Source organism: Thalia democratica, chromosome 4, assembly GCF_965202585.1.
Source record: "Thalia democratica chromosome 4, ktThaDemo2.hap1.1, whole genome shotgun sequence".
Lineage (NCBI taxonomy): Eukaryota > Metazoa > Chordata > Thaliacea > Salpida > Salpidae > Thalia > Thalia democratica.
This window is the reverse complement of record NC_139168.1, coordinates 7,329,673-7,355,548: the sequence shown is the minus strand read 5'-3', so window position 1 is coordinate 7,355,548 and position 25,876 is coordinate 7,329,673. Positions and strand designations below refer to the sequence as shown.

The window sequence follows — 25,876 nt, the reverse complement described above, 5'->3', positions numbered from 1 at the left end:
TGTTACTATTAAACTTCATTAGCTTTTCTATATGTCAAAACTTATGTGTTATGAATCTCTGTAATAAGATTACAATGTAAAATGTTCAATTACAATTTTAGAGCTAAAAATCAAGCTGTTCTTTTGTTTGTTGTAACTCTGAATGCTACAAGCTTTAAAATTAAGCAGTTAATTTTAAATCTTTGCACACTTTTAGAGACACATTGTTATTAACGGTTAAAGTAAATGTTTTATTATTATGTTTTTATCCACTAAGCAATTAAAACTATAGTGTAAAATGTTTGTGTATAAGTGATATACTTTATTACATGTGAACATGTAGGAACACAAGCAACATTAAGGCAGCTTGATCAACTGACTTATGTTGAGTGTTTTTGTATGTTCATATTACTAATTTAGATAAGAGTCTGGTTTGTTTCAGTCACTTTTAGTGTTTATAGTTAACAGTAAAATTCAAAGTTTAAGTGTATTATTACTTTGATTACCATTTAGTGGTTATTATAGTTGATGGAGTTATGATAAGTTAAATGTAACTAGCTGACAAAAACCAGACCTTTATCTGACTATGTATGATCTTTATAAAAAGGCTATGTTGTACTGATGTGTTAAACTTAATTTTTGGAGTATTAATAGTACTCAAAAATAGTCTTTGTTTGGAATTTTAATAGTGATATTATAAAACAAGTATTTGTTTAATCTTCAGCTTGATACTATGTGTAGCATTAAATCAAATATTATTTTGTTGGTTTCATTATACAAATGCTGTTTGATGATGTAGAACAAAAACTTATGATATACTATTAGACAGTGTCACCATAGAAATTCTTATCAAAGAGTATTTGAACATTTAGTAATAGTTAGTCTTTGAAAAAATATACAAGCATGTCTATGTCTCTGAACTGTTCAAAACATAACAAGAAATGATTAACCACTGTTTTTCCTGATAAATATTTTAGAATTATGTAGCATAGTGTAATAATTGATAATGCTAATATAACTAAATTAGATAAGAGTCTGGTTGTTTGTTACTTGTAGTGTTTATGAAGTGTATTTAAAAGCTAGCAAATCTTTGATAACCATTTAATGTTTTATAGAGTTATTATAAGCAACTGTTACTAGCTGACAAAAGCCAGACTCTTATCTGACTAGATCAAGTATGATTTGCAGTGGCTTTATAGAATGACATGTGAAAATGGCTTTTTTTTTTTGAATATTTGTTGTAAATCAGCCTAATAAGAACAGTAAGCATTTATTTTATTAAAGTTTTCGATTGATATTGTGTTAACATAACATCAAATCAAAATGTTTAAGTTAGCAGTACTCAAATTTAAGTTATAAGTTTTGGATACTGTTATTAGACTGTGTCACAACAAACATTCCAAAAAGAAAAGACTATTTAACATGTCTCACACGAATTTTATGGTTATAGGTATTTATTATTACAATGATAACACCTTCGAAAAATTAATAATATTCCAAATTAAGATTAATCCTACTACAACCACCTAAAAAGACATTCATTTTTTAGTTAACAACTATATGGTAGTAAGTTAGGGTTATGTTTAAGGAGTACGCTATAAGGTAGTCACTTAATTTTTAAGCCAAGCCGCACAAGTTTTTTTCAAAATGGGGATTTCCCCAAATCAAAACTTTTTTGGAAAATTTTTGGGTAGATTATTTAAAAAATCATTTTTTAGTCATTTCGCCGGCTCCGCCGGCGAAAAATTTTTCACTTTTACTCCCAACCATTTTTTCTTGAAAACCTAATTACGCTTGGAGCCCAGTTAGTAAGCCTGACAGCCAAACCAGATAAAAGTGTGGTACTGAGCTCTAAGAAGTAGTTCGGTTTTGAGTTAAAGTGGTAGCGGACAGCTTTCGTTATTTGTGCATAAGTCCCTTCCGCTGCGAGCTGCTCCTATCGGAGCAGCTCTTGCTCCCGGGACTTTTGCACAAATAACGAAAGCCGTCCTTTAGGCCGCGTCCTTATGCTGGTCGGCACCTAATTAGTTTTTTGTTTGATGTACGAGTAGTTACGCACAATTTTTTGGTATGTTATTTTTCTTTTAAACTCAATATTAACATATATAAATTACAAGTAAAGTTTTATGTTTTATAGTATGTATCTTTGGTGTCGTACTACAAACGCTACAGATTTGTAGTAGACAGCCTGGTATTATTCTATAATAAACACTTCAACTTACTTTGTAATTTTATTTATCAGGATCATTTTATTGTCGTCATTTAACTAATTACATTGTTACACAGTATTAAATACCTAGTATGTATTAAATATGTTTGTTTGTGTATAAAGGTCAATTGAAAGTTAGTTATGGCAAGTTTGTAATACATCAAAGCTAATCATTTGTTTAGTTGTTATGGCATTTATAATTATCTACTAAAACTTATATGTTAAGTAACATTCTGTAGTAGGTACATTGAATTAATTTATATTACATTTAACATTTGGTATATGTCTATTTCAAGTTGGACCACTGTTTTCATTATATTTATTATTACTTTGTTGATCAGCAGGTCTGATAACATCTTTTGTTGGTTACTTGATAAACTATACAAAGTAAGTGAGTACATTAACTTCTCGTTTTAATTAGTATCGTTGTCACTCCACAACAACTTAAATTTTGGAAAATCTACGCTAAAGTTTTCCATTTACACAAGTAAGTATTTACGTCTTAACTTGTATAAAACAGTTTAGGCATTTTTTAAATTAGACTCTAATAAATCAGACTGTTTTTGTCCACGATTTTTCAAGTAATTATGTGATATTTTTCATTTTTACCTTTTTACTATTATTACGTCATCACTTTGTAGTCTTATACAGTTTAAACTTAGTTTAGCATAAATTTCACTTACACTTTAGTTGTATGTGTATGGTATGTTTTATAAATTATTTAATTGCTCTATATTTTTAAGTTGAATAAAGCAACTTATATAGTAATGAATAACACTAACTATATGTCCATGTATTGGATAATGTGCATCTTAATTAAACTAACAGATACAAATATATATGGCAATTAGCTCTTAAATATTTTACTGCTGTATATAAATGAATCTAATTTTTATATGATTTACATGATCGTTTCTAGTTTTATATCACAAACAACATATGTATTTAGCTATAAATTTAAAACATTAAACTGTTTCTTTTAAGTAATAATTACAGTTCAAATAAAATTCCATTTAGAGCCTTTATGAGTTTAAAGGTCTCTATTAGATTTAACCATTATATGTAACTTTATTTACCACCGTATGTGTTAAAATAAATAAACAATGGTAGGTACCAGCTCTGTACTTTTGATAAATAAATCAAATACCGTTACACCGACTAAGTACCATTATAATTTTAAGTTTTTATTTTTAGTTATATTTTAATAACAATTATTTAGTGCCATCTAAGCCAAGGTTTTGGTCTACAGGGTTTTTTATGTGTATCATATACAATGCTTTCTAATGTCTTATATCTAAGCATAAATTTGCTGTTAATTAGTTTGAAAGACATTAATATCCTTTTTACCTATGTTTTGAAGTACATCTACTAAGTTTAAGTTTTTTAAAGTATCTTTTTTTTCTCGGTTAACCTTAACACCTTTCATTATTTTAAAAAATCAAATCATTTCGTCTATGTAAAATGAAGGGTAAACTTGGTCTTTTAACTGTAGAAACGCCTGGGATTAATGTAGTTCAGCCTTACATTCTTTATTATACTTCTGCTTAATTAGACATTACAATCAATAATCTTAAATTTATCATTATTATAAGCAACCACGTGAATTTATTTGACATAAAAGTCCAGGCAGGTAAATTAGAATTCCTGGCATTGATGATTTAAAAATTTAGATATTCTACCACATTTTATTCATACCCATATAATTTTCATTACTGGCTGGTTCAACAAAATATAAAAACGACAACGTAAATGCTTGTGATGTTTCTAAAACTTTGCTTTGTGATATAAATACTGTTATAATGTTGATTTTAATTTTGAAATATATCTCCTTTGCTTTAGTTCTGATTTTCGATAATATATAAACTGTTAGGTTATATTTGCATCTGTTTTGCCATAATAGCTAATTAAAGCTGGATAAGTTTGTTTAATTTATAAAGTTTTAATACTTTAAATGTACAAAAAAAAGTTTTGCTGAATTTTTCTTATTATCAAAGCATTTAATCAGTTTTGTTCTTTTAAATTAGATTTAAGCAACAAAAATCTAAACTGCCTTTAATAAGTACACTTGCTCTGCTTATGCAGCTTTTGAATGGAAAACTTTCAAGTATTAAAATTCACGTAAACGTTATGTGTAAAAAAAAACAGTCTTATCTTTGTAAATATGTTTCAAATAAAAAATAATAGCAATTTACAGAAAGGTAAACTAATAAGTACTAAATGAACTTATATAAATCTAAAGTTTTTAAACTTTATATACCAGCATTGAAGTCAACAAGCAAGTGGTTGTGTGGTTCAGCGATCGCCGACCTTATGCGTGAGCAGAAGGTCGCGAGATCGAGACCGGTGGTAACCAGTTTTATTGATAAAATTTTATCAATATTTTAGGTTTAATTAGTCAGCATCTTAAATTATTCTTTAACTTTACTATGTACAAAAGTATTCCGTTTTCAAAACAATAATTCCGTAACAGAAGGTATTTACAAATATCAACGAATAGAATAAACTTAGTTCAAAAAACATAAATTGAATAGAATAGTTCTAATTTCATTAAAAACAAACACAAAGAACTAAAATATGGTTAGAAAAGTTGTTAAAAAAGTTATGCTTTGGTGTTAATTTTTCTGTGTTGACTTAAATGATTTGAAGAAACTTTCACCTTACCTCAAACCGATTTTCTAATTTCCACGCCAATGCAAAATGGGATCAAAAAAAAGCGACCTTGGAGTTTTAAGCTGATTTATTTTAAATGTGGCTACACACAAACAGATTGTGAACATTTTGAAACGACTCAAATGAAGTTTTGTTGAGGAATTTTTGATTTTATGTTATTTTTATGACTTTTTGTAAGTTTTCCAGTTTTTTTTTTCGGAAAATGAGCAATGATACCAAAAAGCTTTCTTTGAATATGTTAAGAAAAAAAATTACTGACCAACGGTAAGGGTTGCGATTAGATTAATAGTAAAACTAACTGACTGTGCAATAGTGTGTTAACAAGTGAACTGTCTTTGAAAGGTATAAAAATCATCAAAAATTGTTTAATGTTGTATTTATACACTACTTTTTGATACAGCTTCAAATTAACTCCATTGTGCTTATTCCAATAAAATATTTTGGGTTCGAGTTTCATTGATAGTTGCCAAAACATCGATTATGAAAATAATTTTGTTATGTATACTCGAAAATGTAATAGTATCCAAGTGGAATCATGGCGGAGAGGTCACCACCGGTGCCTTCCAATCCAGAGACCCGAGTTCGAGTCCGCACTGCAAAACTTTTTAACTAACAAAATTTCGTTGACTTTTTTAATCTTATTTTTTTAGTTTAACTATTTTCAATAACTAAGAATTTTTACTTTAATTAGCATCTATGTTACAGCTCCTAAAAGGTAGGTTACTTTTCTTCATTTCTATTTTTTTTGTGAACTATTTTCTTGTTTTATAGTTAGTATATATAATGCTGATACTATTTATCTTTTAAACTAATTATAATAAATAATATAACAAAGTTAATTTTATAAATATTTATTAAAAACGAATAACTGAATTAACAGCTAAGGCGGTAAAAATTGACAATAAATCAAAAGAGTATAAAAAAAAAGATCTGATAAAAGTGACACTGAAAAAGAAGGTGATCACAAGTCTGAAGTCTGAAATTAATTTATAAAAGTTATTCAGAGAAACTTGAGAAGAGCTGATTAATGTAGTACAACTGTACAGACAATAACACAATTATTGCAATTAGAAAAACGACTTGTAACACACTTGCAATGGTTGCGCACCTTTGCCTTCTTTCGCCTTTTGCATCATCATGAAGTTTATCAAAATAGTCAAAGCGCTTGACAATGTTATCAAAACGGTTTTGATTATCAGCTGCACTTTGATCAAGCGAATCAAAGCGACTTTCATACGTTTTGAGGTTACGGTCTATTTGCTGTTAAGTTCTTCCAACAGCGTGTGATCTGACTGCTGATTTCTTATGACCCTGCTTAATGTGGAGTTTACGCGATTGAAATCGAGCATAAGCAAGTTGTAATTACTGGTGTGGGTTCTTTTTGAAGGTGACTTCCGAGAAATCTCGAACCAGGTGGATCATAACCACGTGTAGGACCAAAAACGATGGAAGTACTATTTTTTCTAGAAGCAGTTAAATCAGTACTAGCCAAGTACTTTGTAGGAGCGATATTTGTCGTAGAAGGTGCTTGGTTGGTCTTATAAGGTCTCTATTTGTATTTTATTAAAAAACGTGCTTTAAGCAGTTTTAATTAATCTCGTTTGTAATTTAACTTAAATTTCAAGTATATTTTGTGATACTCGATTATGGGGTAACTCATAGTTCGTTTAACTTGAGGTCTAAATGAAACTTTATATTTATAATGAACAGTATAATTTTATTAAAAAACGTGCTTTAAGCAGTTTTAATTAATATCGTTTGTAATTTAACTTAAATTTCAAGTATATTTTGTGATACTCGATTATGGGGTAACTCATAGTTCGTTTAACTTGAGGTCTAAATGAAACTTTATATTTATAATGAACAGTATAATTTTATTAAAAAACGTGCTTTAAGCAGTTTTAATTAATATCGTTTGTAATTTAACTTAAATTTTAAGTATATTTTGTGATACTCGATTATGGGGTAACTCATAGTTCGTTTAATTTGAGGTCTAAATGAAACTTTATATTTGTAATGAATAGTATATTTTTATTAAAAAACGTGCTTTAAGCAGTTTGATTTAATCTCGTTTGTAATTTAATTTAAATTTCAAGTATATTTTGTGATACTCGGTTATGGGGTAACTCATAGTTCGTTTAACTTGAGGTCTAAATGAAACTTTATATTTTTAATGAATAATATATTTTTATTAAAAAACGTGCTTTAAGCAGTTTTAATTAATATCGTTTGTCATTTAACTTAAATTTCAAGTATATTTTGTGATACTCAATTATGGGGTAACTCATAGTTCGTTTAACTTGAGGTCTAAATGAAACTTTATATTTTTAATGAATAATATATTTTTATTAAAAAACGTGCTTTAAGCAGTTTTAATTAATATCGTTTGTCATTTAACTTAAATTTCAAGTATATTTTGTGATACTCAATTATGGGGTAACTCATAGTTCGTTTAATTTAAGGTCTAATTTAAACTTTATATTTATAATGAACAGTATAATTTTATTAAAAAACGTGCTTTAAGCAGTTTTAATTAATATCGTTTGTAATTTAACTTAAATTTCAAGTATATTTTGTGATACTCGATTATGGGGTAACTCATAGTTCGTTTAACTTGAGGTCTAAATGAACAGTATAATTTTATTAAAAAACGTGCTTTAAGCAGTTTTAATTAATATCGTTTGTAATTTAACTCAAATTTCAATGCCATTATACGTCTTACTAAAGAAATATTTGTTATTCTATTTTAAACTATACAGATATTTATTAATATTCAAATGTTAATGATTAAATAATATGTAGTTTATTTACATTTTTGTTAAACAGGTATTACTACCACCAGTGGAAAAATGATTTTTACATGAAGCCTGACATCAAATTGTGCGACCTTGGCTCTGTGTACTGGGAGGAAGAATTCAACTTTGACGTCATAACAACACTTCAGTACCGCGCTCCTGACGTCATAATGGGCCACAAGGTTGTTTAAGTAGATTACTCAGTAAGTAAACTACTTTACTTAAACAAGCAACTTATTATAAATAAATATCTTTAAAAGAGTAAGCCATTATCTTCAAAAGAAGTGTAATCTTATAAACAAAGTACTTGTATGTTTTGCCTCGTAATTAAACTAGGATTTATAAACTTAACATTAGTATTATTTCAACAGATCGGGTATCCATGCGATGTTTGGTCGATCGGCTGCACTTTGTTCGAACTTTTTACAGGAAAATTACTTTTCAAGGTGGATACTGTTCAGGAACTTTTCAGGATGATCCACTTGATGATTGGTCCATTTACTCAACATGAAATCAAGAGGATAAACTTGAAATTGACCGAAGATGATAAAAAGAAGAAGGTTGGTCAAAAGTTGTCAAAGGATGAAAATGAAATAGATTTTTTGAAAGAGCCAGAGTTTGTATACATAAAAGGCGAAGTTAAGAAGATAGAGTCTTATTTTGATAAGAACGACGCTGGAGAAAAGGATTTGTTTGAATTGATTGTTCGCATGCTAAATCCAGATCCAGTAACAAGAGTGAAACTGGAAGAACTTATCTAAACAATTATTAGTTATTTTATCTGATCTAAATTTTTAAAGCTGTTAAAAAAGTAGAATGTTTAGATTTTTAATTACTTTAAAAATAACCTCAATAAAAATAGTAATTCATTTGCTTTTTTTTTTTTCAATATCTTAACACTACTATTTATTTTGCACTTTGACTTCCTAAAATTTTTATCATTTACTTATATATAAAACCTTGATATAATAATAATAAGAACAATAAAGTGAGTTGTAATATTTTACGGTAAATTTCAATTTTCAACTAATAAAACAGATGGTTTGTAGTAACTAATTAAGACTTTTGAAAATGTCATAATTTTTGCTGATATTGTAATAAAGTTCAAGTTATTCAAAAATTAATTGAAGGGTCTGAACTGACAAACAGTAAAATATCCTAGTTATTTCCTTTTTATGATACTTGTCAAAATGGATTGAAACATAAATTGTCTATTTAAAAAAAACTTTTTATAAAAATATTGTTAACTTAACAGAATGTTAAAAATAAAGTTAAACTTATTTTATAAATAAATAATTTTTAACAGCTAATAGCATTATAATATTGTTAATCTATCTCAATAAACTATCTTTAATAAAAAACAACTCTATAACAAACTAAAAAAATTAACTCAGTAGTTTGTTTATATTACGAGAATAAATGTCAAAACTTAAGTTATAAGAAATTGCATCATCATACCCCATACATACTATTAGTGAACCTGATAAACAAACGTCAACTCACATAAAGGTTTTCAAAAGAGTTTAGTTCAAAACACGTCATCATAAGTCCGAATTCACAGCATTATTGAATTAGTATAATGTCATATTAGTCAGAAACATGATAAAAAATATACTTTTCAATAGTTATCATTTATTTTTTCATTTGCTTTTAATATGAAAAGGTTCATTGTATTGATAGCTTTTAAAGCTTATCAGTTTATAAAACACCTTTTGCTAACATGTTTTATTATTCACTAAAAAATAAATAATAAGTTTATTATGTTATATTATCATATAATAATAAATATTTTGAACTAAGTTTAGTAATGTTTTATAATTTGAATGAAGTAATACAAAATCTCGTATTACTTCAGATTCTGTGCCGTAATAATTTTTTCCGAAAACTTTATGACCGCTGTTAAATTGTTTATTTCTTGCGTATTTTTCATTAACATCAATTCTTAAATGTTTTATCTAAATTTACGAAATGAAACAATATTAGACAATTTATTAATACTGTTCAACAAAAATATGAATTATATGTATAATGTAATAGCTAGCGTACAAAAGTTTTAAAGCTTAGCAGTGCACTAGTTTTATATTCACAACACCCAATAAAGTAGAAGACTTGCTCTAAAGAATTTTTATTTAAGATATTCTAGTTCAAAAAAAGCAAACATAAAAAGCTGTAGATTTATAATTTCATATTGGTAGAGTTTACTTTAAGGTCAGTGTTCAAAATTAGTTGTAATTAGATACGTACTAGATACGTACTTAAGCGAAAACCTACTGTACTTGTTTAACTTTTAAAAAAGTTTTATATTATTGCTTTGAGTACAAATTACTCAAATCGGTAAATCATGTAAGATACAAAACACTTGTATTTAAAACACGCATTCTGCTGTAGCACCTGTCAAACCAAACTGTACACAATAAAGGTAATATAACTGCCCAGAAAAATATAATCCTACTAAGTTTACTTAAATTATTAAAAATACTTAAAAATAAAATTTATTGCTATATTAAATAAAGTAAATTTCGATTGTTTCATACTTGAAATTATTTTATAGCTACATAAAAGTTTTTTAAAAATCTAAGGTAGAGGTTGGCAGCCCTTTATAAATAAGTTTAAAGTCTTCACAAATATACTTCAAAGTCTTCACAAATATACTTAATGTTATTTCATTTCAATTTTTTTGTAGTTTTTCTCAATGTTAATTTCAAGAAAGGCCTAATCATTTAAAGTCGATAGGGCTGATTTCTAGACATTTTGTAGACAAAGTGGTAAAGACTTATTTTGTCACTTTAAAACTGAAAATTAATTGATGATAAAATTAAAATTTTAACAACTGTTTGTCAATACAAACAATCAATATAATATTTAATTTTCGTTCGACTTGTTTATATGTACTTCGCACTACAACATATTTTTCTAATTGATTTTTTTTTATTCAATCATGCATCACATTGTATTAGACAACATTTTAACAGTTGCTGTATTTGAAACCTCCTATCGAATAGGTGCAGGTCTCGAGGCAAAACTTCCAGCTTTCCTAGTGTCAGGTCTGCTATGATGACAACATTATTCGGTTTAACTGTCAATACTAGACCTGTTTAAATAAATATAATAAGTATATGTGTTTCAGCTTTAAAATAAAAAAAATATTTGTATTTATTATTCATAGTACGAAAAAAACGTATTGTACTTTTTTACTACTATTATTATATACACAGTAACCGTAAAGTTGATTAAAAAATTTAAGTTATTATAATAACAACATTCACTAATTCTAAAACACAGAAAACTATAACAAAAGTTCAAAATAATTTTATAAAAATATAACTTTAAAGCTACTTATACTATTAACTTAAAACTATAACGAGGTAAAATCCATATTAGCTTGAACATTATCTAAAACTTTAGCTGAACAAGTAATAATAATCGCTGAAAGTTTACATTAGCGTTTATTGTTACCTGTATGAACCATATGCTTTCCATTGATAAATTTAACATGGTTACCAACATTAAATTGTTTCCTGACCTCGTTGCGCTTTTAATTCCAGAGACTCCTCGGACAAAAATAAATCTTATTTCAGCTTTCAACTAGTTAGCTTAGTTTACAATTACTATATATAAAACTTATTTTTTGATAAAGTTAATAAACTTATAATTTTCTCTTAACTTATGAAAGTTTGACGAAATATACTTTATTTTAATATTTTATTGAGTTTACAAGCTAATGTTGGCTAACCTTAAACTCTAGGTGACTTGGCAGCATTGTGACGTCAATTTTAGTTATTTTTCAAGTCAAACCAGACAATTCTCCTTTACCAACTCTCACCAAGTCTCCTGGGCAAGTAGATCAACTTCGTCAACTGGCTGTGACACTTTATTTAAAACGGATAAATGGTTTTTAAAATAAAATTTGTTTTCATTTTTTATTTACAGTTTTGTTTAACGAAATTGTGTACACTATAGAGTTTAAAAATAATTGGAAAACAAACAGATAGTTAAAGATGGTTTTGATAAATTAGCATTAAAACTTTATTTATATAGCATTCGACAGCGTTAGTTTTTGAGTTGATTCAAACTTAAAAGTTTAAAATCCTTCTAAGACTATAAACCACAATTAATTTATGTTTTTATTAAAGTTAATTTAATAATTTAGGGTTAAGTACGGGTGTTGAAGTAGCTGATTTTCGGTCTGTTTGCTGTTATCAGCAGTTAAATTAATAAACGTATTAGCAAAAGAATGTTAGTCTTTATTATCATTCAATATATGTATATAGAGCTATCAAAACTAACTTCTTATATAGCTAGAAATCATTGAAATAATATTAACTCTATTAGATTAAAAAGTTATTCTTAAATGTAAAGCAAAAGGGTATTCTTACATACTTTATACAACTTTAATACGTAATTAAAGGTAGAATAATCTGTTTATTAAGTATATATTTTGAAGTTTATAAAAATTTAAGCTAAGTTGTAAAAATGACGCAAAATATGTATAAAAAAGTTTTAATATTTATTATTGATTGAAGTTTATAAAGTAGCTTTGAAAATAGACAGGTTATAAATCAAAAAAATCGCTTACAACAAATATAATTTATAGATATGTATATTTTAGATACTTATAACAATAGGAAATATATTTAGAAAATCTTAAGTCTATGATCAGTAAAAAGTAAGTCAACCGTTTTACTATTATAAATGTTTTTATATGCATCCTTTTTTTAAACTGTTTGGTGTTTTTTTAAGCAGGATTTGGTGCTCGACATGGTGGTAAAATTTATTTAAAAGTAAAACAAGGTTTTAAAAAAACATAGACAAAAGTTTAAAAACAGGTTAACGTTTTTTTACTTTGCTTAACAGCATTGTTAGTGTTTTGATACGTCCCATTAAAGTTTGTAAAGTTAAGCTAAACATTGGTGTTTGTATAAGTGTGTATTCTCATACTTATTGCAACTAAATGTTCTCTTTAATTCTAGAGTTAAGCATTAATTTATAAATAAGTACTACACTAATCAATAAGTTTTATCAACTAGATTTCAGTAGCTTTCAATGTAAATGTTAGCTGTTAGCTTAAAGTGTTAGATTATTGGTCATTTTTATCACTATGTTTTAAATGAAAAACATAAAAAAGTTTTAGTATAAAAAAAAGTTAAATCTTTACTTTAGTGAAACTTGACAAATAATACTGAAATAATTATGATAAAGTGAAACACCTTTTACAAGTTTGACAAAACTTAAAATTTAAATTCAAAGCTTTGAAGTTTTTAAGTTCTATTTTGCTTATTTTTCATCCTTTTTATAAAGTGTTTGGTGTTTTTTGAAGCAGAATTCGGCGCTCGACATGATGGTAAATTTTTTTTTTGAAAAAACCAAGGTTTAAAAAAAGTATAGCTAAAAGTTTAAAATTAGCTTAAAATTATCAAAGCGAGAGAAGAGAGAACTCGTGAATGTCACCAAGTGAATTTTTTGCACAAGATTTATTTGTTACGTAATTATACAAAAATTCTGTTTGCAGAAATTTTTTAAGAAATTGCAATTCATTTTAGGAAAGTTTTCATAGGAGTGGTAGGTCATCAAATTTTTACTTAAACTTTCTTTACATAAGTATTTTTAGAGTTTTCCTTTTATAAGTTTTTGTAAGTTATAAAAGGTACTTTAAGTACAAGCACATACAATTCAAAACCAATCACTTAGTATAAATCACTTAGTATGAAAAAAATCAAAGTTGTCTTTAAAAGTTGAAACTTGAACTGTTTATGGTTGAAAAAAAAGAACACAAAACAAATCTACATCATCTGCATGTTGCCAAAGTGATTTAAATCAACAGACTTCTACTTTATAGTGATGATCTTGTGTTTAATTATCTTTTTGTTTACAACTTCAAAGAAAAGTCTTTACCTGTATGTTGAAAAACTGTCTTAAATCAGCAGATTTCTACTTTATAGTAACAATCTTGTGTTTTACTTTCTTTTTGTTGACAACTTCACAGAAAAGTCTTTACCTGTATGTTAAAAAATTGTCTTAAATCAACAGACTTCTACTTTATGGTGATAATCATGTTCAATTCTGTTTGCAGAAATATTTATGAAATTGCATTCATTAGTAAAATGTTGTGTTACTGGTAGCAGCTCTTGTCATTTTTTACTTTACTTTCATAAATCATTTTAGAGTTTACCTTTTTGTAAGTAATAAAAGGTACTAAAAGCAGACACATAAAATAAATTACTTGGTTTGAAAAAAATATTAGCATTGTCTTTAACAGTTGAAATTTAAACTGTTTATGCTAGAAAAGAAATGTAAATAATGTCTGTATGTTTTGAAAGTATCTTGAATCAACAGTATTCTACTCTGATCATATGATTAATTATCTAATATTTTATGATTTCAGAGGAAAGTTTTTTCTTTATGTTGAAAAAGTATCTCAAACCAACAGTCTCCTACTCTTACCATATGATTAATTATCTTTTTTTTTTTTCATGATTTCAGAGAAAATTCTTTACCTTTATGGTGAAAAAGTGTCTCAAATCAGCAGTCTGCTACATGAGTTATCATGTGTTTCTATTTAATCATAGTTGCACTGAAAAGTTTTTATTAAGCACAAACAAATTGGACATTTCTATTTCTACAGCAGTCATCTATATCAACCCTTGTAGCCACTAACCTTCTTGTGGCAATTTGAATATCAGGTCTGTTCTTGGTTTACTGCTCTTACTGAGGTAAGTGCTTTATATGTTATACAAAATAGTTAATGTTAAGATAATAAATTTCATATAAGATTATTTTTCAGGGCTGCCAAAACTTATTTTTTTAGTAGTGCTTTCTCAATTTTAAATACTTGAAAATTAATTGTTTCATTAAATATTGTCATTTTTTTGTAAATATAGAATATCATTAGTGTAAATTAGTGCTCAAACTCAATTGATATCAAGTAAAGTACATTAACAGCTTTTGCTGCTTCTAATTTTATTCAAATTAAGCTGAAATTTGGTTAAAAGAGTACAGTTTTCGAATTGAAGAGTGGCAGCCCTGGTATTCATAAATGCTAGTCATAAAATTATGAATTAATTACAATGAAAATTTTAGATTATAAAATATCCTATAGAGTTTCTAAAGTGTGCAAAATTAACTAAAAGCTGTTACTATTAAACTTCATTAGCTTTTCTATATGTCAAAACTTATGTGTTATGAATCTCTGTAATAAGATTACAATGTAAAATGTTCAATTACAATTTTAGAGCTAAAAATCAAGCTGTTCTTTTGTTTGTTGTAACTCTGAATGCTACAAGCTTTAAAATTAAGCAGTTAATTTTAAATCTTTGCACACTTTTAGAGACACATTGTTATTAACGGTTAAAGTAAATGTTTTATTATTATGTTTTTATCCACTAAGCAATTAAAACTATAGTGTAAAATGTTTGTGTATAAGTGATATACTTTATTACATGTGAACATGTAGGAACACAAGCAACATTAAGGCAGCTTGATCAACTGACTTATGTTGAGTGTTTTTGTATGTTCATATTACTAATTTAGATAAGAGTCTGGTTTGTTTCAGTCACTTTTAGTGTTTATAGTTAACAGTAAAATTCAAAGTTTAAGTGTATTATTACTTTGATTACCATTTAGTGGTTATTATAGTTGATGGAGTTATGATAAGTTAAATGTAACTAGCTGACAAAAACCAGACCTTTATCTGACTATGTATGATCTTTATAAAAAGGCTATGTTGTACTGATGTGTTAAACTTAATTTTTGGAGTATTAATAGTACTCAAAAATAGTCTTTGTTTGGAATTTTAATAGTGATATTATAAAACAAGTATTTGTTTAATCTTCAGCTTGATACTATGTGTAGCATTAAATCAAATATTATTTTGTTGGTTTCATTATACAAATGCTGTTTGATGATGTAGAACAAAAACTTATGATATACTATTAGACAGTGTCACCATAGAAATTCTTATCAAAGAGTATTTGAACATTTAGTAATAGTTAGTCTTTGAAAAAATATACAAGCATGTCTATGTCTCTGAACTGTTCAAAACATAACAAGAAATGATTAACCACTGTTTTTCCTGATAAATATTTTAGAATTATGTAGCATAGTGTAATAATTGATAATGCTAATATAACTAAATTAGATAAGAGTCTGGTTGTTTGTTACTTGTAGTGTTTATGAAGTGTATTTAAAAGCTAGCAAATCTTTGATAACCATTTAATGTTTTATAGAGTTATTATAAGCAACTGTTACTAGCTGACAAAAGCCAGACTCTTATCTGACTAGATCAAGTATGATTTGCAGTGGCTTTATAGAATGACATGTGAAAATGGCTTTTTTTTTTTGAATATTTGTTGTAAATCAGCCTAATAAGAACAGTAAGCATTTATTTTATTAAAGTTTTCGATTGATATTGTGTTAACATAACATCAAATCAAAATGTTTAAGTTAGCAGTACTCAAATTTAAGTTATAAGTTTTGGATACTGTTATTAGACTGTGTCACAACAAACATTCCAAAAAGAAAAGACTATTTAACATGTCTCACACGAATTTTATGGTTATAGGTATTTATTATTACAATGATAACACCTTCGAAAAATTAATAATATTCCAAATTAAGATTAATCCTACTACAACCACCTAAAAAGACATTCATTTTTTAGTTAACAACTATATGGTAGTAAGTTAGGGTTATGTTTAAGGAGTACGCTATAAGGTAGTCACTTAATTTTTAAGCCAAGCCGCACAAGTTTTTTTCAAAATGGGGATTTCCCCAAATCAAAACTTTTTTGGAAAATTTTTGGGTAGATTATTTAAAAAATCATTTTTTAGTCATTTCGCCGGCTCCGCCGGCGAAAAATTTTTCACTTTTACTCCCAACCATTTTTTCTTGAAAACCTAATTACGCTTGGAGCCCAGTTAGTAAGCCTGACAGCCAAACCAGATAAAAGTGTGGTACTGAGCTCTAAGAAGTAGTTCGGTTTTGAGTTAAAGTGGTAGCGGACAGCTTTCGTTATTTGTGCATAAGTCCCTTCCGCTGCGAGCTGCTCCTATCGGAGCAGCTCTTGCTCCCGGGACTTTTGCACAAATAACGAAAGCCGTCCTTTAGGCCGCGTCCTTATGCTGGTCGGCACCTAATTAGTTTTTTGTTTGATGTACGAGTAGTTACGCACAATTTTTTGGTATGTTATTTTTCTTTTAAACTCAATATTAACATATATAAATTACAAGTAAAGTTTTATGTTTTATAGTATGTATCTTTGGTGTCGTACTACAAACGCTACAGATTTGTAGTAGACAGCCTGGTATTATTCTATAATAAACACTTCAACTTACTTTGTAATTTTATTTATCAGGATCATTTTATTGTCGTCATTTAACTAATTACATTGTTACACAGTATTAAATACCTAGTATGTATTAAATATGTTTGTTTGTGTATAAAGGTCAATTGAAAGTTAGTTATGGCAAGTTTGTAATACATCAAAGCTAATCATTTGTTTAGTTGTTATGGCATTTATAATTATCTACTAAAACTTATATGTTAAGTAACATTCTGTAGTAGGTACATTGAATTAATTTATATTACATTTAACATTTGGTATATGTCTATTTCAAGTTGGACCACTGTTTTCATTATATTTATTATTACTTTGTTGATCAGCAGGTCTGATAACATCTTTTGTTGGTTACTTGATAAACTATACAAAGTAAGTGAGTACATTAACTTCTCGTTTTAATTAGTATCGTTGTCACTCCACAACAACTTAAATTTTGGAAAATCTACGCTAAAGTTTTCCATTTACACAAGTAAGTATTTACGTCTTAACTTGTATAAAACAGTTTAGGCATTTTTTAAATTAGACTCTAATAAATCAGACTGTTTTTGTCCACGATTTTTCAAGTAATTATGTGATATTTTTCATTTTTACCTTTTTACTATTATTACGTCATCACTTTGTAGTCTTATACAGTTTAAACTTAGTTTAGCATAAATTTCACTTACACTTTAGTTGTATGTGTATGGTATGTTTTATAAATTATTTAATTGCTCTATATTTTTAAGTTGAATAAAGCAACTTATATAGTAATGAATAACACTAACTATATGTCCATGTATTGGATAATGTGCATCTTAATTAAACTAACAGATACAAATATATATGGCAATTAGCTCTTAAATATTTTACTGCTGTATATAAATGAATCTAATTTTTATATGATTTACATGATCGTTTCTAGTTTTATATCACAAACAACATATGTATTTAGCTATAAATTTAAAACATTAAACTGTTTCTTTTAAGTAATAATTACAGTTCAAATAAAATTCCATTTAGAGCCTTTATGAGTTTAAAGGTCTCTATTAGATTTAACCATTATATGTAACTTTATTTACCACCGTATGTGTTAAAATAAATAAACAATGGTAGGTACCAGCTCTGTACTTTTGATAAATAAATCAAATACCGTTACACCGACTAAGTACCATTATAATTTTAAGTTTTTATTTTTAGTTATATTTTAATAACAATTATTTAGTGCCATCTAAGCCAAGGTTTTGGTCTACAGGGTTTTTTATGTGTATCATATACAATGCTTTCTAATGTCTTATATCTAAGCATAAATTTGCTGTTAATTAGTTTGAAAGACATTAATATCCTTTTTACCTATGTTTTGAAGTACATCTACTAAGTTTAAGTTTTTTAAAGTATCTTTTTTTTCTCGGTTAACCTTAACACCTTTCATTATTTTAAAAAATCAAATCATTTCGTCTATGTAAAATGAAGGGTAAACTTGGTCTTTTAACTGTAGAAACGCCTGGGATTAATGTAGTTCAGCCTTACATTCTTTATTATACTTCTGCTTAATTAGACATTACAATCAATAATCTTAAATTTATCATTATTATAAGCAACCACGTGAATTTATTTGACATAAAAGTCCAGGCAGGTAAATTAGAATTCCTGGCATTGATGATTTAAAAATTTAGATATTCTACCACATTTTATTCATACCCATATAATTTTCATTACTGGCTGGTTCAACAAAATATAAAAACGACAACGTAAATGCTTGTGATGTTTCTAAAACTTTGCTTTGTGATATAAATACTGTTATAATGTTGATTTTAATTTTGAAATATATCTCCTTTGCTTTAGTTCTGATTTTCGATAATATATAAACTGTTAGGTTATATTTGCATCTGTTTTGCCATAATAGCTAATTAAAGCTGGATAAGTTTGTTTAATTTATAAAGTTTTAATACTTTAAATGTACAAAAAAAAGTTTTGCTGAATTTTTCTTATTATCAAAGCATTTAATCAGTTTTGTTCTTTTAAATTAGATTTAAGCAACAAAAATCTAAACTGCCTTTAATAAGTACACTTGCTCTGCTTATGCAGCTTTTGAATGGAAAACTTTCAAGTATTAAAATTCACGTAAACGTTATGTGTAAAAAAAAACAGTCTTATCTTTGTAAATATGTTTCAAATAAAAAATAATAGCAATTTACAGAAAGGTAAACTAATAAGTACTAAATGAACTTATATAAATCTAAAGTTTTTAAACTTTATATACCAGCATTGAAGTCAACAAGCAAGTGGTTGTGTGGTTCAGCGATCGCCGACCTTATGCGTGAGCAGAAGGTCGCGAGATCGAGACCGGTGGTAATCAGTTTTGTTGATAAAATTTTATCAATATTTTAGGTTTAATTAGTCAGCATCTTAAATTATTCTTTAACTTTACTATGTACAAAAGTATTCCGTTTTCAAAACAATAATTCCGTAACAGAAGGTATTTACAAATATCAACGAATAGAATAAACTTAGTTCAAAAAACATAAATTGAATAGAATAGTTCTAATTTCATTAAAAACAAACACAAAGAACTAAAATATGGTTAGAAAAGTTGTTAAAAAAGTTATGCTTTGGTGTTAATTTTTCTGTGTTGACTTAAATGATTTGAAGAAACTTTCACCTTACCTCAAACCGATTTTCTAATTTCCACGCCAATGCAAAATGGGATCAAAAAAAAGCGACCTTGGAGTTTTAAGCTGATTTATTTTAAATGTGGCTACACACAAACAGATTGTGAACATTTTGAAACGACTCAAATGAAGTTTTGTTGAGGAATTTTTGATTTTATGTTATTTTTATGACTTTTTGTAAGTTTTCCAGTTTTTTTTTTCGGAAAATGAGCAATGATACCAAAAAGCTTTCTTTGAATATGTTAAGAAAAAAAATTACTGACCAACGGTAAGGGTTGCGATTAGATTAATAGTAAAACTAACTGACTGTGCAATAGTGTGTTAACAAGTGAACTGTCTTTGAAAGGTATAAAAATCATCAAAAATTGTTTAATGTTGTATTTATACACTACTTTTTGATACAGCTTCAAATTAACTCCATTGTGCTTATTCCAATAAAATATTTTGGGTTCGAGTTTCATTGATAGTTGCCAAAACATCGATTATGAAAATAATTTTGTTATGTATACTCGAAAATGTAATAGTATCTAAGTGGAATCATGGCGGAGAGGTCACCACCGGTGCCTTCCAATCCAGAGACCCGAGTTCGAGTCCGCACTGCAAAACTTTTTAACTAACAAAATTTCGTTGACTTTTTTAATCTTATTTTTTTAGTTTAACTATTTTCAATAACTAAGAATTTTTACTTTAATTAGCATCTATGTTACAGCTCCTAAAAGGTAGGTTACTTTTCTTCATTTCTATTTTTTTTGTGAACTATTTTCTTGTTTTATAGTTAGTATATATAATGCTGATACTATTTATCTTTTAAACTAATTATAATAAATAATATAACAAAGTTAATTTTATAAATATTTATTAAAAACGAATAACTGAATTAACAGCTAAGGCGGTAAAAATTGACAATAAATCAAAAGAGTATAAAAAAAAAGATCTGATAAAAGTGACACTGAAAAAGAAGGTGATCACAAGTCTGAAGTCTGAAATTAATTTATAAAAGTTATTCAGAGAAACTTGAGAAGAGCTGATTAATGTAGTACAACTGTACAGACAATAACACAATTATTGCAATTAGAAAAACGACTTGTAACACACTTGCAATGGTTGCGCACCTTTGCCTTCTTTCGCCTTTTGCATCATCATGAAGTTTATCAAAATAGTCAAAGCGCTTGACAATGTTATCAAAACGGTTTTGATTATCAGCTGCACTTTGATCAAGCGAATCAAAGCGACTTTCATACGTTTTGAGGTTACGGTCTATTTGCTGCTTAAGTTCTTCCAACAGCGTGTGATCTGACTGCTGATTTCTTATGACCCTGCTTAATGTGGAGTTTACGCGATTGAAATCGAGCATAAGCAAGTTGTAATTACTGGTGTGGGTTCTTTTTGAAGGTGACTTCCGAGAAATCTCGAACCAGGTGGATCATAACCACGTGTAGGACCAAAAACGATGGAAGTACTATTTTTTCTAGAAGCAGTTAAATCAGTACTAGCCAAGTACTTTGTAGGAGCGATATTTGTCGTAGAAGGTGCTTGGTTGGTCTTATAAGGTCTCTATTTGTATTTTATTAAAAAACGTGCTTTAAGCAGTTTTAATTAATCTCGTTTGTAATTTAACTTAAATTTCAAGTATATTTTGTGATACTCGATTATGGGGTAACTCATAGTTCGTTTAATTTGAGGTCTAATTTAAACTTTATATTTATAATGAACAGTATAATTTTATTAAAAAACGTGCTTTAAGCAGTTTTAATTAATATCGTTTGTAATTTAACTTAAATTTCAAGTATATTTTGTGATACTCGATTATGGGGTAACTCATAGTTCGTTTAATTTGAGGTCTAATTTAAACTTTATATTTATAATGAACAGTATAATTTTATTAAAAAACGTGCTTTAAGCAGTTTTAATTAATATCGTTTGTAATTTAACTTAAATTTCAAGTATATTTTGTGATACTCGATTATGGGGTAACTCATAGTTCGTTTAACTTGAGGTCTAAATGAAACTTTATATTTATAATGAACAGTATAATTTTATTAAAAAACGTGCTTTAAGCAGTTTTAATTAATATCGTTTGTAATTTAACTTAAATTTCAAGTATATTTTGTGATACTCGATTATGGGGTAACTCATAGTTCGTTTAATTTGAGGTCTAATTTAAACTTTATATTTATAATGAACAGTATAATTTTATTAAAAATCGTGCTTTAAGCAGTTTTAATTAATACCGTTTGTAATTTAACTTAAATTTCAAGTATATTTTGTGATACTCGATTATGGGGTAACTCATAGTTCGTTTAACTTGAGGTCTAAATGAAACTTTATATTTATAATGAACAGTATAATTTTATTAAAAAACGTGCTTTAAGCAGTTTTAATTAATATCGTTTGTAATTTAACTTAAATTTTAAGTATATTTTGTGATACTCGATTATGGGGTAACTCATAGTTCGTTTAATTTGAGGTCTAAATGAAACTTTATATTTGTAATGAATAGTATATTTTTATTAAAAAACGTGCTTTAAGCAGTTTGATTTAATCTCATTTGTAATTTTATTTAAATTTCAAGTATATTTTGTGATACTCGGTTATGGGGTAACTCATAGTTCGTTTAATTTGAGGTCTAAATGAAACTTTATATTTTTAATGAATAATATATTTTTATTAAAAAACGTGCTTTAAGCAGTTTTAATTAATATCGTTTGTCATTTAACTTAAATTTCAAGTATATTTTGTGATACTCAATTATGGGGTAACTCATAGTTCGTTTAACTTGAGGTCTAAATGAAACTTTATATTTTTAATGAATAATATATTTTTATTAAAAAACGTGCTTTAAGCAGTTTTAATTAATATCGTTTGTCATTTAACTTAAGTTTCAAGTATATTTTGTGAAACTCAATTATGGGGTAACTCATAGTTCGTTTAATTTGAGGTCTAATTAAAACTTTATATTTATAATGAACAGTATAATTTTATTAAAAAACGTGCTTTAAGCAGTTTTAATTAATATCGTCTGTAATTTAACTTAAATTTCAAGTATATTTTGTGATACTCGATTATGGGGTAACTCATAGTTCGTTTAACTTGAGGTCTAAATGAAACTTTATATTTATAATGAACAGTATAATTTTATTAAAAAACGTGCTTTAAGCAGTTTTAATTAATATCGTTTGTAATTTAACTTAAATTTCAAGTATATTTTGTGATACTCGATTATGGGGTAACTCATAGTTCGTTTAATTTGAGGTCTAAATGAAACTTTATATTTGTAATGAATAGTATATTTTTATTAAAAAACGTGCTTTAAGCAGTTTGATTTAATCTCGTTTGTAATTTAATTTAAATTTCAAGTATATTTTGTGATACTCGGTTATGGGGTAACTCATAGTTCGTTTAACTTGAGGTCTAAATGAAACTTTATATTTTTAATGAATAATATATTTTTATTAAAAAACGTGCTTTAAGCAGTTTTAATTAATATCGTTTGTCATTTAACTTAAATTTCAAGTATATTTTGTGATACTCAATTATGGGGTAACTCATAGTTCGTTTAACTTGAGGTCTAAATGAAACTTTATATTTTTAATGAATAATATATTTTTATTAAAAAACGTGCTTTAAGCAGTTTTAATTAATATCGTTTGTCATTTAACTTAAATTTCAAGTATATTTTGTGATACTCAATTATGGGGTAACTCATAGTTCGTTTAATTTGAGGTCTAATTTAAACTTTATATTTATAATGAACAGTATAATTTTATTAAAAAACGTGCTTTAAGCAGTTTTAATTAATATCGTTTGTAATTTAACTTAAATTTCAAGTATATTTTGTGATACTCGATTATGGGGTAACTCATAGTTCGTTTAACTTGAGGTCTAAATGAACAGTATAATTTTATTAAAAAACGTGCTTTAAGCAGTTTTAATTAATATCGTTTGTAATTTAACTCAAATTTCAATGCCATTATACGTCTCACTAAAGAAATATTTGTTATTCTATTTTAAACTATACAGATATTTATTAATATTCAAATGTTAATGATTAAATAATATGTAGTTTATTTACATTTTTGTTAAACAGGTATTACTACCACCAGTGGAAAAATGATTTTTACATGAAGCCTGACATCAAATTGTGCGACCTTGGCTCTGTGTACTGGGAGGAAGAATTCAACTTTGACGTCATAACAACACTTCAGTACCGCGCTCCTGACGTCATAATGGGCCACAAGGTTGTTTAAGTAGATTACTCAGTAAGTAAACTACTTTACTTAAACAAGCAACTTATTAAAAATAAATATCTTTAAAAGAGTAAGCCATTATCTTCAAAAGAAGTATATTCTTATAAACCAAGTACTTGTATGTTTTGCCTTGTAATTAAACTAGGATCTATAAATTTAACATTAGTTTTATTTAAACAGATCGGGTATCCATGCGACGTTTGGTCGATCGGCTGCACTTTGTTTGAACTTTTCACAGGAAAATTACTTTTCAAGGTGGATACTGTTCAGGAACTTTTCAGGATGATCCACTTGATGATTGGTCCATTTACTCAACATGAAATCAAGAGGATAAACTTGAAATTGACCGAAGATGATAAAAAGAAGAAGGTTGGTCAAAAGTTGTCAATAGATGAAAATGAAATAGATTTTTTGAAAGAGCCAGAGTTTGTATACATAAAAGGCGAAGTTAAGAAGATAGAGTCTTATTTTGATAAGAGCGACGCTGGAGAAAAGGATTTGTTTGATTTGATTGTTCGCATGCTAAATCCGGATCCAGTAACAAGAGTGAAACTGGAAGAACTTATCTAAATAATTATTAGTTATTTTATCTGATCTAAATTTTTAAAGCTGTTAAAAAAGTAGAATGTTTGGATTTTTAATTACTTCAAAAATAACCTTAATAAAAATAGTTTTTTATTTGTATATTTTTTTTCAATATCTTAACACTACGATTTATTTTGCACTTTTACTTCCTAAAATTTTTAACATTTACTTATATATAAAACCTTGATACAATAATAATAAGAACAATAAAGTGAGTTGTAATATTTTACGGTAAACTTAAATTTTTCAACTAATAAAACAGATGGTTTGTAGTAACTAATTAAGACTTTTGAAAAAGTCATAATTTTTGCTGATATTGTAATAAAGTTCAAGTTATTCAAAAATTAATTTAAGGGTCTGAACTGACAAACAGTAAAATATCCTAGTTATTTCCTTTTTATGATACTTGTCAAAAAGGATTGAAACATAAATTGTCTATAAAAAAAATCTTTTTATAAAAATATTGTTAACTTAACAGAATGTTAAAAATAAAGTTAAACTTATTTTATAAATAAATAATTTTTAACAGCTAATAGCATTATAATATTGTTAATCTATCTCAATAAACTATCTTTAATAAAAAAACAACTCTATAACAAACTAAAAAAATTAACTCAGTAGTTTGTTTATATTACGAGAAAAAATGTCAAAACTTTAGTTATAAGAAATTGCATCATCATACCCAATACATACTATTAGTGAACCTGATAAACAAACGTCAACTCACATAAAGGTTTTCAAAAGAGTTTAGTTCAAAACACGTCAACATAAGTCCGAATTCACAGCATTATTGAATTAGTATAATGTCATATTAGTCAGAAACATGATAAAAAATATACTTTTCAATAGTTATCATTTATTTTTTCATTTGCTTTTAATATGAAAAGGTTCATTGTATTGATAGCTTTTAAAGCTTATCAGTTTATAAAACACCTTTTGCTAACATGTTTTATTATTCACTCAAAAATAAATAATAAGTTCTTTATGTTATATTATCATATAATAATAAATATTTTGAACTAAGTTTAGTAATGTTTTATAATTTGAATGAAGTAATACAAAATCTCGTATTACTTCAGATTCTGTGCCGTAATACTTTTTTCCGAAAACTTTATGACCGCTGTTAAATTGTTTATTTCTTGCGTATTTTTCATTAACATCAATTCTTAAATGTTTTCTCTAAATTTACGAAATGAAACAATATTAGACAATTTATTAATACTGTTCAACAAAAATATGAATTATATGCATAATGTAATAGCTAGCGTACAAAAGTTTTAAAGCTTAGCAGTGCACTAGTTTTATATTCACAACACCCAATAAAGTAGAAGACTTGCTCTAAAGAATTCTTATTTAAGATATTCTAGTTCAAAAAAAGCAAACTTAAAAAGCTGTAAATTTATAATTTC

The 25,876-nt window shown here is 26.8% G+C and overlaps 2 protein-coding genes across 2 annotated transcripts; both read left to right on the top strand.

Moving 5' to 3' along the window:
- Positions 1-6,303: 6,303 nt before the first annotated feature.
- LOC145832964 (dual specificity protein kinase CLK4-like) lies at positions 6,304-8,414 on the top strand. Its single transcript, XM_082940167.1, has 3 exons — positions 6,304-6,389; positions 7,685-7,835; positions 8,025-8,414. The coding sequence occupies exons 1-3, from the start codon at positions 6,304-6,306 to the stop codon at positions 8,412-8,414; spliced, it is 627 nt and encodes a 208-aa protein (XP_082796293.1).
- A 12,671-nt stretch (positions 8,415-21,085) lies between these two features.
- LOC145832963 (dual specificity protein kinase CLK4-like) lies at positions 21,086-24,452 on the top strand. Its single transcript, XM_082940166.1, has 3 exons — positions 21,086-21,171; positions 23,723-23,873; positions 24,063-24,452. Exons 1-3 carry the CDS (start codon positions 21,086-21,088, stop codon positions 24,450-24,452), a joined length of 627 nt encoding a protein of 208 aa, XP_082796292.1.
- Positions 24,453-25,876: the final 1,424 nt, after the last annotated feature.

Coding starts and splice junctions, on each gene's coding strand:
- LOC145832964 (XM_082940167.1), top strand. CDS start 6,304: ATGGAAGTACTATTTTTTCTAGAAGCAGTTAAATCAGTACTAGCCAAG. Junction 6,390..7,684: donor TTTGTCGTAGAAGGTGCTTG/GTTGGTCTTATA, acceptor TTTGTTAAACAG/GTATTACTACCACCAGTGGA. Junction 7,836..8,024: donor ACGTCATAATGGGCCACAAG/GTTGTTTAAGTA, acceptor TTATTTCAACAG/ATCGGGTATCCATGCGATGT.
- LOC145832963 (XM_082940166.1), top strand. CDS start 21,086: ATGGAAGTACTATTTTTTCTAGAAGCAGTTAAATCAGTACTAGCCAAG. Junction 21,172..23,722: donor TTTGTCGTAGAAGGTGCTTG/GTTGGTCTTATA, acceptor TTTGTTAAACAG/GTATTACTACCACCAGTGGA. Junction 23,874..24,062: donor ACGTCATAATGGGCCACAAG/GTTGTTTAAGTA, acceptor TTATTTAAACAG/ATCGGGTATCCATGCGACGT.